The 12387-nt window shown below is 35.4% G+C and overlaps 1 protein-coding gene across 2 annotated transcripts in view; it reads left to right on the top strand.

Annotated features, from left to right (window-relative positions):
* The window catches only part of SOX30 (SRY-box transcription factor 30), a 36042-nt gene that overhangs the window by 9749 nt on the left and 13906 nt on the right, over positions 1 to 12387 (top strand). Inside the window, exon 4 of one of the 2 annotated variants that reach the window (XM_040443297.1) lies at positions 1428 to 1920. The exons of the other annotated variant lie outside the window; for it this stretch is intronic. Coding sequence (XP_040299231.1) covers positions 1428 to 1920 — 493 coding nt within the window. The remainder of the gene's footprint in view (positions 1 to 1427; positions 1921 to 12387) is intronic. 2 annotated transcript variants of the gene reach the window in all.

Below are 12387 nucleotides of genomic sequence, written 5' to 3'. Positions count from 1 at the left end.
TGTGATAAGTTATAGATTTACATGTTCTGAGGGAACATGGAAGAGAAATTACTTTATGCTTGATCAATCAGGAAAGGCCTAAGGCCTGTGCCTCACAGATGGGAGGGTACATAACCCTATCAACTAAGAATCAGGACAGCTTCATTTACACCCTTCTCCTATATTATCTGTACTTAACTCCTATATTATCTGTAACTTAAGTAGAGATATATCCCAATTTCTTGCCTGCAATATATCCCTTAATTTCTTGCCTGCAAGTTTAAGAGGAGTATTACATGCCTTATCTGGAGAGAAAGAAGAAAGGAAAGGCCTTACCTGGGCAAGACTAAGAGAAGATCTGCATTCCTTTCAGCCTCGCACAAGACAGTTCTAATCATAGAGTTTGCTCTTGGACTGCATCTTATATATGAACAGAGATCAAACTGCATTGGAAAAACCAGATCATGGGTCTATTGCTATGGCTTCTCTATGTCTTTCTTTGGAAAAGTTTAGTTTATTTCAGCTAAATGTGTCATTTAAATAACTCAGAAACTCAATTAGTCCTCTCCTGTTCAAGAACATGATTGTTTTATCTACCTTTAAAAATCCTGCCATATCCATCATGCTTTGCTGCAATAATATTCCTTTCCTATCTGCCACAAATTGTTGATCTGTGGCGAGTCTTCTTCTCACCTGGGCATTTCCTTCTGTATCCACATTGAATGCAATAAAGCAAAATAATTTTACTGATTGCTTATTTTTTCAATTAAAACATTAAATGTTATTCATAATTTAGTTTAATATAGAGAAGTATATGACATAGGAGGGAAATGATGCATACCGCTGCCCTGAAACCTCAAATAATATTTAAAATAAAGTTAACATATTTAGACAATAGAAAATTCAAATGGTATTGATAGATATAAAATGAAAGTCTAGCTTTTTTTTTCTGCACCACTGCCCTGTCCCTTTCCCCAGATGATTGTTCCTTACAAGTAACCATATTATTAGTTTCAGTAGTTTCATATTATTTTTTAACGAAAGATTTATATATACATATTAGCGTTTGTGTGTATTTGTCTTTCACTCAAACACTCAATAATTTTGTTCATTTATTTATTAATTCAAGAGTATTTGTGGAGGGCCTATTCTGTGCCAGCTAGAATTTTGAGCCCTGGTGATACAGCAGTGAGCAAAACAAAAGGTTTGTCTTCTCCTGGCACATAGAATCTAGGTGGGAAAGAGAGACAAAAAATGTAAAATAGGTAAACAAAATGACTTTGATTTGTTTAAAATACTATACAGGAAATAGAGTGGTTTGATGTGGTGATGTTGTTAGGTAAGCTGGTTAGTGAAGGCTTCTGGTTGTACAGTTTATTAAATTCTGAAAAAAAAAGACATGGAGCAATTCAGTTAATGCTAGACCTATGCTGTTTTTATTTCTAAAGGTGACGCCACACCTGCCATCCAGCTGCCCACACCTGCAGTCCAGCACCCAAGCCCCATCTCACTTTTCCAGCCCACTGTCTCCAGTACTGCCCAGGTGGCTGTCCAGGCTCCAAGTCTGCCCCTCCGACCGGCACTCCCACCCCAGCGCTTCGCTGGGCCCTCCCAGACAGACACTCATCGGCTACATTCTGGAGCCAATCGCTCTGTGAAGAGACCCACTCCTGTCTCTCTGGAGAACACCAACAGGATTCCAACAAGTGCAAGTACTGCCCATGCCAGATTTGCAACCTCAACCATCCAGCCTCCCAAGGAGTATCCCAGCGTTTCCACTTGTCCCAGAAGTGCTCCAATCCCCCAGGCTCCTCCTATTCCACACTCACATATTTACCAGGCTTCTCCCCTTGGTCATCCAGCCACATTGTTTGCGACACCACCACGATTCTCTTTTCATCACCCTTACTTCCTACCTGGACCTCACTACTTCCCATCAAGGTAAATGAACATTTTTTTTCTTTCACCTAAAGATACATATAGCTAACAAATTTTTAGTAAAAAAAGGGACTTCCTCAATTCTGGTTGGAATCTGATTTAGATTAGAGGCTGAGTAGGGGCCAAGCAGTCAACATAAATATATGAAGGAGGATAGATGAGGACTAAGGGAGCAAAAGAGAGTTCATGCCCCATCTAATAGGATAGCTGTTACTCAGCTTTAGCTGACTGTTGCCACAAGATAATATGGGCTCCAATGTTATCAGATCTGATTTTTCAGAAAAAATCAGTGATAAGGGTTTTTAAGATCATTTAGTAGGAGTACTGATGCATAGGGGCACTTGTACCCCAATGTTTATAGCAGCACTCTCAACGATAGCCAAATTATGGAAAGAGCCTAAATGTCCATCAACTGATGAATGGATAAAGAAATTGTGGTTTATATACACAATGGAGTACTACAGGGCAATGAGAAAGAACAAAATATGGCCCTTTGTAGCAACGTGGATGGAACTGGAGAGTGTGATGCTAAGTAAAATAAGCCACACAGAGAAAAACAGATACCATATGTTTTCACTCTTATGTGGATCCTGAGAAACTTGACAGAAACCCATGGGGGAGGGGAAGAAAAAAAAAAAAAAAGAGGTTAGACTGGGAGAGAGCCAAAGCATGAGAGACTGTTAAAAACTGAGAACAAACTGAGGGTTGATGGGGGGTGGGAGGGAGGGGGGGGTGATGGATATTGGGGAGGGCACCTTTTGGGATGAGCACTGGGTATTGTATGGAAACCATTTTGACAATAAATTTCATATATTGAAAAAAAAAAAAAAGATCATTTAGTTACCCTCCCACTCCCAAAGCACACCTTATTGTATAGAGCTGTGCTTCTCAAACTTTTATATGTATATCAGTCACATGTGATCTTGCTAAAATGCAGATTCTGAGTCAGTAGGTCTAGGATAGAGCAGTCTAAGGATACAGTAGGCGTGATATTCTTCATTTCTTACAAGCTCCTAAGTGATGTGAGTTCTGTTAGTTTGTAGACTACATTTTGAGGAGCAATGATATAGAGGAGAGTGCTTGGTTTGTGAGGTTAAATGACTGGTCTAAAGTTACACTGTGGTTTTTTTAACCAAAAAATTTCCCATATAAATTATCAGTAAAAGAAGTGATTTTATTTTATTTATTATTTTAAAAAAATTTAATGCTTATTTATTTTTGAGAAAGAGAGAGAGCAAGTAGGGGAGGGACAGAGAGAGAGGGAGATACAGAATTCAAAGCAGGATCCAGGCTCTGAGCTGTCATCACAGAGCCCAACACAGGGATTGAACCCATGAACCACAAGATCATCACCTGAGCCCAAATCAGACACAACTGAGCCACCCAGGCTCCCCTAGGAAGTGATTTTCATAGGGAAGTATCTAGGGAAAACAAATTTGTAACTTTTCATTTTGGAGCCATGGAATTTAGCTCCTTTGCAAACATTGTAATAGAGTGTAACTTCTACTTTTCAATTGCTGTTAAGTGTATAAACAGAGATAGTTTCTATTGAAATTGGAGTGTTACATATCTAACACCAGTCTTTTATTGTTACTTATTTAGGAAGGTAAAATTACTTCCCATTTAGGTATACCAATAGCTCAAAGAACTTTTTAGGTGTATATTATGTTGCTTCAATTCTTAATGGGATTGCTTGCTTTAAGTCCTTAGCCCAGTTTGCCACAATCGTCCCCCATTTTATAGTTTACTGATGGTCAAGGGGATGGTGGCCCATGTGACTTTCTGATATTAGAAGAGGCAATATGGACCTTTTTTCTCAAAGCATTATGATTGTGCATTTTGACCTGTTTGGTGTTTCCTGAAGAATTGGTTTAAGGGCTTACTTTTGTTTTACTAACCTCATAAAACTTTCAGGGTTTGAATGGTCTTTCAAGTGGTGTTGTGGAAAATATTTAAAAGCATATACTATCCACAATTTCCTGGAGCAAGGGACAACAGATGAGGCAAGCAGCATACAGACTGAAAAGCTTAGAATAGACTGGGAAGGGAGATACACGGGGGAATAAGAGCTTTGAGAAGCTCCCACGTATATTGGGGAACCCAGAATGGCACACACATGTCCTGGGCTAGCCACATATTCAGCAAACACCTGAGAAGACGGTAAGCTTTTACCCATGACTGATCTTTAGACTCTGTATAAGTAGGAAATCAAGTCTAAGAAAAAATTGTGAACAGCCTGGTTAAGCACTGAAGGAGTGCCCCAACTTAGAACCAGTCTGCAAAGATTGGGAGGCTATTTATTGCTTTGTTTTGCTTTGCTTTGTTTGGGCTCTACATGTTTAAAGAAATCTCTGCCAAATCACTAGGTGATCACTGAGCTAGAGGAACGGACTCAATAATCACACATGGCAAAGAATGAAATCTAAACAAAAAAGTTTAGAAAGGTCACCAATGAAGCACACAAGTACAACCCCAAAGAAGCAACAATATCATACCCTGGGTGGGGGAGAAACCTGATTTTTGGAAATACTACATGATAATACTCAAAAGGTCCAGTTTTCACCAAAAAAGTATTAAAAGCATGCCAAGAAACAAGATGGTATGGTATTTACAAGAAAAATGAACAGAAACTATTCCTTAGGAAGCCTTGACATTGGATTTATTAGACAAAGACTTTAAATCAACTTTCTTGAGCTAAAGGAGGTAAAGGAAACTGTGGGCAGAAATCTAAATGAAACCAGGAGAACGGAGTATCACCAAATAGAGAACATCAATAAAGATACAGAAATTAAAAAAAGGGACCAAATGGAAATCCTGGAACTTAAAATTACAGTAAATGAATGAAAAATTCATTATGGAGATTCAACAGCAGATTTGAGCAGGCAGAAGAATTAGTGAATCTGAAGCTAGGTCAGTGGAATCATCCAGTCTGAGAAGCAGAAAGAAAAAATAGTGAAGAACCTAAAAGACCTGGGAGATACCATTAGGTGTACTAACATAATCATCAGGGGAGTTCCAGGAGAAGGGGTGAGAAAAGAAAGGGCAGAAAGAATATTTAAAGAAATAATGGCCCCAAATGATCCAAATTTGAAGGAAGATGTGAATCCAAGAAGTTCAATGAATATTAAATAGGATAAATTCAAAGAGATCCACACTGAAATACATTATGATCAAACCATTAAATGCCAAAAAATAAAGAGATAATCTTGAGAGCAACAAGAGGAAAGTGACTTATCTCATATAGGAGATTCTCAATAAGGCTAACAGCCAATTTCTCACCAGAAACCATGGAGGCCAGAAGGCCAGATGCATAGTGCTGAAAGAAAAAAAAAAAAAAACATCAATTAAGAATTCTATAATTGACAAAATATCCTTAAAAAATAAAGGAGAAATAAAAACTTTCAGAGATAAAAGTTGAGGAAGTTCATAACTAGTTGACATGTCCTACAAGAAATGCTAAAGGGAGAACTTCAGACTGAAATGAAAAGACACTAGACAGTTACTTAAAGCCAAACAAAGAAATAAAGAACCCTGGTAAAGGTTACCACATAAGTAGGTGCAAAAGCCAGTATTATTATATTTTTGGTTAGTAACTTCTCTTTGTTTTATATATTATTTAAAAGGCAAATGCATAAAACTATTATAAATCTATGTTAATGGATACAAAATGTATAAATATGTAATTTATGACAACAATATAAAGTGGAAGTGATGTTTTATATAGAGTTTTCATATGCCAATGAAGGCAAATATCAATTTAAACAGATTGTTATCAATTTAGGATTTTAATTGTAATCTACAAGGTAATCATTTAAGGAAATAACTTTAAAAATACACAAAAAGGAGGGGCACCTAGGTAGCTCAGTCTGTTCAGGTCCAACTCTTGGTTTGGGCTCAGGTCATATCTTGTGGCTTCATGAGTTTGAGCCCCTAGTCAGGCTCTGTGTTAGCAGCATGGATCCTACTTGCAATTCTCTCTCCTCTTCTCTCTCTGCCCATCCCCTACTCACACTGTTTCTGTCTCTCTCAAAATCATTAATTTTTTTTAATATTTCTTTTAAATTTTATTTATTTTTGAGAGAGACAGAGACAGAGCACAAGTGGGGGAGAGGCAGAGAGAGAGGGAGACACAGAATTTGAAGCAGGCTCCAGGCTCTGAGCTGTCAGCATAGAGACTGACATGGAGCTTGAACTCACAAACTGTGAGATCATGACATGAGCCAAAGTCGGACACTTAACTGACTGAGCCACCCAGGTGCCTCAATAAATAAATTTTAAAAATAAAATAAAGTAAAAATATACACAAAGGAAATGAGTGAAACACAATAGTACACCAGAAAAAACCCATTAAATACAAAAGAAGACCTTAATGGATAAATTGAGAAACAATAACAAAAGAATGACATATAGAAAGCAAATGGCAAAATGTTACAGTAAGTCCTTCCTGATCAGTAATCACTTTAAATGTAAGTAGATTAAACTCTCTAACTAAAAGGCGGAAATTTGCAGAATGGATTAAAAATAGGATCAAAATATATCCTGTTTGCAAAAGACTCACTTTAGATCCAAAGACACAAATAGGTTGAAAATGAAAAAATAAAAGAAGATATATTCCATACTAATAGTAACCAAAGAGAGCTGGGGTGGCTGTAATAATATCAGACAAAATAGATTTTCTGTCAAAAATTATTAAGTAGACATTGATAAAAGAATCAATACTTTAAGAAGATACAGTGATTATAATCATATACATATATAAAAACATGACTCCAAAATACATGAAGCCAAAACTGGCAGAATTAAAGGGAGAAATAGATAAATTTACAATAGTTGAAGACTTAAATACTTTATTTTTGAGATATAGTTGATAGATAACATTATATTATTTTCATGTATACAACATGCTTTTTTTTTTTTTTTTTTTTTTTTTTTTTTTTTTTTTTTTTGCTTGTGATGAGAAGTTTTAAGATTTATGGGGCACCTGGGTGGCTCAGTTGGTTAAGTGACCAATTACGGCTCAGGTCACAATCTCACGGTTTGTGGATTCGAGCCCTGCGTCGGGCTCTGTGCTGACAGCTCAGAGCCTGGAGCCTGCTTCTGATTCTGTGTCTTCCTTTCTCTCTGCCCCTCCCCCTGCTTTCAGTCTGCCTCTCTCTCTCTCAAAAATAAATAAACATTAAAAAAAATTTTTTTAAAGAGATTTATTCTCTCAGCAACTTTCAAATATACAACTTGACAGTATTATTAACTACTGTCACTATGCTATACATTATGTCTTCAGGACTGACTTATAACTGGAAGTTTGTAACTTTTGACCACCTTCACCCATTTTTGCTCATTTCTAACCTCCTGTCCTGCCATCTCTGGCACCTGCCAATCTGTTCTCTGATTCTACATATAAGTGAGATCATACCATGTTTGTCTTTCTCTGACTTATTTCACTTTGAATAAAGTTCTCAAGCTCCATTCATATTGTCACAGGATTTCTTCCTTTTTTGCAGCTGAATAATATTCCATTGTGTGTATGGAACTTCTGCTGCAATGAACATGGGGGTGCAGTTATTTTTTCAAGTTAGTATTTTCATTTATTTAAAATAAATACCCAGAAGCAGAATTGCTGAAACAATGGTAGTTGTATTTTTTAATTTTTTGAGGAATGTTCATACTATTTCTCATAGTGGCTACATCAGTTTGCTTTCCCACCAACAGTACACAAGAGCTCCCTTTTCCCTACATCCACACCAACATTTGTTATTTTTTGTCTTTTTGATAGAACCATTTTAACATGTGTGAGGTGGGGTCTCATTGTGATTTTTATGTGCATTTCCCTGATAATTAGTGATGTTGAGCACCTTGTCATGTACCTCTTGGCCATCTGTACATCTTCTTGGGAAAAATGTCTATTCAGATCTTATGCCCATTTTTTTTTCCTTTTTTTAAGGTTTATTTACTTACTGAAAGAGAGAGAGCAGGAGGAGGGGTAGAGAAAGAGGAGAGAGAGAATCCTAAGCATGCTCCACACTGACAGTGGGGGCTTGATCTCATGAACCATGCAATCATGACCTGAGCCAAAATCAAGAATTGGATGCATAATCAACTAAGCCACCAAGGCACCCCTTGTGCCCATTTTTAATTGAATTGTTGTTGTTGCTGTTGAGTTGTATGAGTTCTTTATATATTTTGCATATTAATTCCTTATCAGATGTATGAGTTGCAAATATTTTCTCCCATTTGGTAGATAACTGTTACATTTTGTTGATGGTTTCCTTTCTTGTGCAGAAGCTTTTTATTTTGATGTGGTCCCACTTGTTTATTTTTGCTTTTATTGCTTTGCTTTTGGTGTCAGGCCCAAAAAATCATCAGTAATACTGATGTCAAGGAGCTTACTGTCTATGTGTTCTTCTAGGAATTTTATGATTTGGGGTCTTATATTCAAGTCTTTAATTTATTTTGGGTTGATTTTTATGTGTGGTTTAAGATAGGGGTTTCATTCTTTCCATGTAGCTGTTCAGTTTTCTTAACACCAGTTGTTGAAGAAATTCTTTTCTTTCTCCACTGTATATTCTTGACTCTTTTGTAAATTAATTGGCCATATATGTGTGGGTTTATTTCTGGTATCTGTATAGTTTTCCATTGATCTATGTGTCTGCTTTTGTGTAATGCCATATTGTTTTGATTATTATAGCTTTGTAATATAGTTTGAAATCAGGGAGTGTAATGCCCCTAATTTTGTTCTTTCTCAAGATTGCTTTGACTATTTGGGGTCTTTTGTGGTTCCATCAAATTTTAGGATTGTTCTATAAAAAATGCCATTGGAATTTTGATAGGGATTGCATTGAATCTGAAGATTGCTTTGGGTAGTATAGACATTTTAACAATATTATTTCTTTTGATCCATGAGCACAGCATATCTTTCCATTTATTTGTGTTTTCTTCAATTTCTTTCATCAATGTCTTATATTTTTCAGTGTACAAGTCTACTATCTTTTTGGTTAACTTTATCTTTAGGCATTTTATTCTTTTTGAAGCAGTTGTAAAAGGGATTGTTTTAATTCCTTTTTATAATAGTTTATTGTTAAAATATAGAAATGCAAATGATTTTTGTGTATAGATTTTGTATCGTGGCACTTTACCTAATTTGTCAATTAGTTCTAACATTTTTTGTTGGAATCATTAGGGTTTTCCATGTATAGTATCATGTAAGTGCAAACAGAGACAGTTTTACTTCTTCCTTTCCGGTTTGGATGCCTTTTATTTCTTTTTCTTGCCTGGATGTCTTTTTTTGACTTGGGCTTCCAATACTTTGTTGAATAAAAAAGGCAAGTATTAGCATCTTTGTCTTATTCTTGATCTTAGAGAAAACCTTTCAGCTTTTCAGCATTGAGTATGATGTTAGCTGTGTATACTTGAAATAATGAATAGAAGAGCATTCCTCTGGGGAGCCTTGGTGGCTCAGTCAGTTAAGCATTTGCCATTGGCTCAAGTCATGATCTCATGGTTCGTGAATTCGAGCCCTGCATCAGCCTGTCTGTCAGCACAGAGCCTGCTGCAGATTCTCTGTCTCCCTCTCTCTGCCCCTCCCCAACTAGCGCACTCGCTCTCTCTCTCTCTCTCTCTCTCTCAATAAATAAATAAATAAATAAATAAATAAATAAATAAATAAATACTTTAAAAAAGGCAATTCCTCCAAAATGAATGAAGATTACAAGGAGATAGAAGACTGTATAATACTGTAAACCAACTAGACATAATGGGCATATATAATGCTTCACCCAACAACAGAATATAGATGCTTCACAATTGCACATGGTATGTTATGTAGGATAAATCATATGTTGGGTCACAAAACAAGTCTCAAAAAATTTTTTTAAAGTTTTAAAATTTTACAAAGTTTCTTCTCCAACCATGATAAAATGAAACTGGTAATAACAGAAAGAAAACCAGAAAATTTAAAAATATATGGAAATTTAACTCTTAACTAATGGGTCAAATAAGACATCACAAGGGAAATTATAAAATATTTGAGATGAGTGAAAATGAAAACACAGCATCTCAAAACTTCGTTAAAGCAGTACTGACAGAAATTATAGCTTCAATGACCTACATTTAAAAAGTAAGCTTTCAAGCAAACAGCATAACTTTAAACCTTAAGGATCCAGAAAAAGAAGAGGAAACAAAACCTAAGCTCACAAAAGGAAATAAATAATAAAGATTAGAGGTAAATAAAGAATAGAAAAACAAAAGAGACCTTAATGAAGTAGAGAAAAGCAAAATCAATAAAAGTTAGCTTTTTGAAAAGATCAATAAAATTGCTGAAACTTTAGCTAGACTGACTAAGAAAAAAAGAGATAAGACATAAATTACTAAAATCAGATGTGAAATTCAGTACATTGCTACCAACTTTGCAGAAATAAAAATGACTATACGAGAATACACTGAATAATTGTATTTCTACCTGTCAGATAACCTAGATAAAATGGACAAATACATGAATTATCAAAACTGACTCAAGAAGAAATAGCAAATCTGAACAGACCTATATTAAAAGATTGAATCAGTAATCAAAAACTTCCCAGCAAAGAAAAGCCCTAGGCTAGATAATTTCATTGGTGAATTCTACCAAATGTTTAAAGAGGAATTAACACCAATCCTCAAACTCTTCTAAAAAAATATGAGGGAACACTTCTAGGGCCAGTATCACTCTGCTACCAAAGCCAGACAAAGATGTCATGAGAAGGAAAATTACAGACCAATATATCTTGAGCATATAGATGTAAAATATGTTCAGTAAAATACTAGCAAACAGAATCCAGCAGCATATGAAGAGGATTACATATCAAGACCAAGTAGGATTTACCCCAGGAATGTAAGTATGGTTCAACATCTGAAAATCAATCAGTGTAATACACCTCACAAATACAATAAAGGCACAAAATCACCCTATCATCTCAAATAATGTAGAAAAAGCATTTGATAAAATCCAACAATTCCTGATTTCAAAACTGAATGGGAAAACTAGGAATAGAACTTCCTCAGTGTGATAAAGGGCATTTTTGTTCAAAACCTACAGTTAATATTATCATCACTGATGAAGGACCAACAGCTTTCCTCCTAAGATTTGGAACCAGAAAAGGATATCTGCTTTCACAATTATTGTTCAACATTGTACTAGAAGTTCTAGCCAGAGAAATTAAGTGTGTGTGGGGGGGGGGGGGGGAAGACATCCAAAATAAAAGAAATAAAATTACTTCTTTTTACACATCATCCTATAAATGGAAAATCCTGTATTTAGAATATCCCAAAGAATCCACAAAAATTTGTTGGAGCCAGTGAATAATTCAGCAAAGTTGCAGGATACCTGAATTTTCTGTACACTAATGAGCAATCCAAAAAGGAAATTAAGAAAACAGTTCCACTTACAATAGCATCAAAAAGTGAAATACCTAGGAATAAATCTAACCACGGATGTGCAAGACTATCAACTGAAAACTACAAATCATTATTGAACGAAATTAAATATCTAAATAAATCCAAAGGTATTTATGTACATGCATTGGAAGACTTAATATTGTTAAGATGACAGTACTTCCCAAAGTGATTTATAGAATCAATACAATCCCTGTCAAAATCCCAATGGCCTTTTTTTGAAGAAATGGAAAAGCTGATCCTAAAATTTATATGGAATTGTAAGTGACCCAGAATAGTTTTAAAACAATCTTGAGAAAGGAGAACAAAGAGGAGTGACTTCAAACTTACTACAAAGCTACTGTATCAAACAATGTGGTATCAAGAAAATGAAAAGACATGTCACTGTCTGGGAGAAAATATTTGCAAAAGATGTATCTGATACAGGACTGGTGTACAAAATATACAAAATATTGAATTCTTAAAACTCAACAATAAGTAAATAACCTGATTAAAAATGGACAAAAGACCTGTGAACAGACGCCTCACCAAAGAACATATACAGATGGCAGTTAAGCACATGAAAAGATGCTTCACATTATGTATCTTTAGGGAATTAGAAATTTATTTTTATCTATTTATTCATTTTTTAAGATCAGCCCCATTATGATTTTTTTTTATTTAATTAATTTAAAAAAAAAATTATATCCAAGTTAGCATATAGTGCAACAATGATTTCAGGAGTAGATTCCTTAATGCCCCTTACCCCTTTAGCCCATCGCCCCCCCCCAACCCCTCCAGTAACCCTCTGTTTGTTTTCCATATTTAAGAGTCTCTTATGTTTTGTCTCCCTCCCTGTTTTTATATTATTTTTGCTTCCCTTCCCTTATGTTCATCTGTTTTGTATCTTAAAGACCTCATATGAGTGAAGTCATATGATATTTGTCTTTCTCTGATTCACTAATTTCGCTTAGCATGATACCCTCTAGTTCCATCCACATAGTTGCAAATGGCAAGATTTCATTCTTCTAGATTGCTGAGTAATACTCCATTGTATATACATAT

Source organism: Herpailurus yagouaroundi, unplaced genomic scaffold (genome assembly GCF_014898765.1).
Source record: "Herpailurus yagouaroundi ecotype Mexico unplaced genomic scaffold, PumYag 29, whole genome shotgun sequence".
Lineage (NCBI taxonomy): Eukaryota > Metazoa > Chordata > Mammalia > Carnivora > Felidae > Herpailurus > Herpailurus yagouaroundi.
The sequence above is the reverse complement of the archived record's forward strand: the minus strand, read 5'-3'. Positions and strand labels throughout refer to the sequence as shown.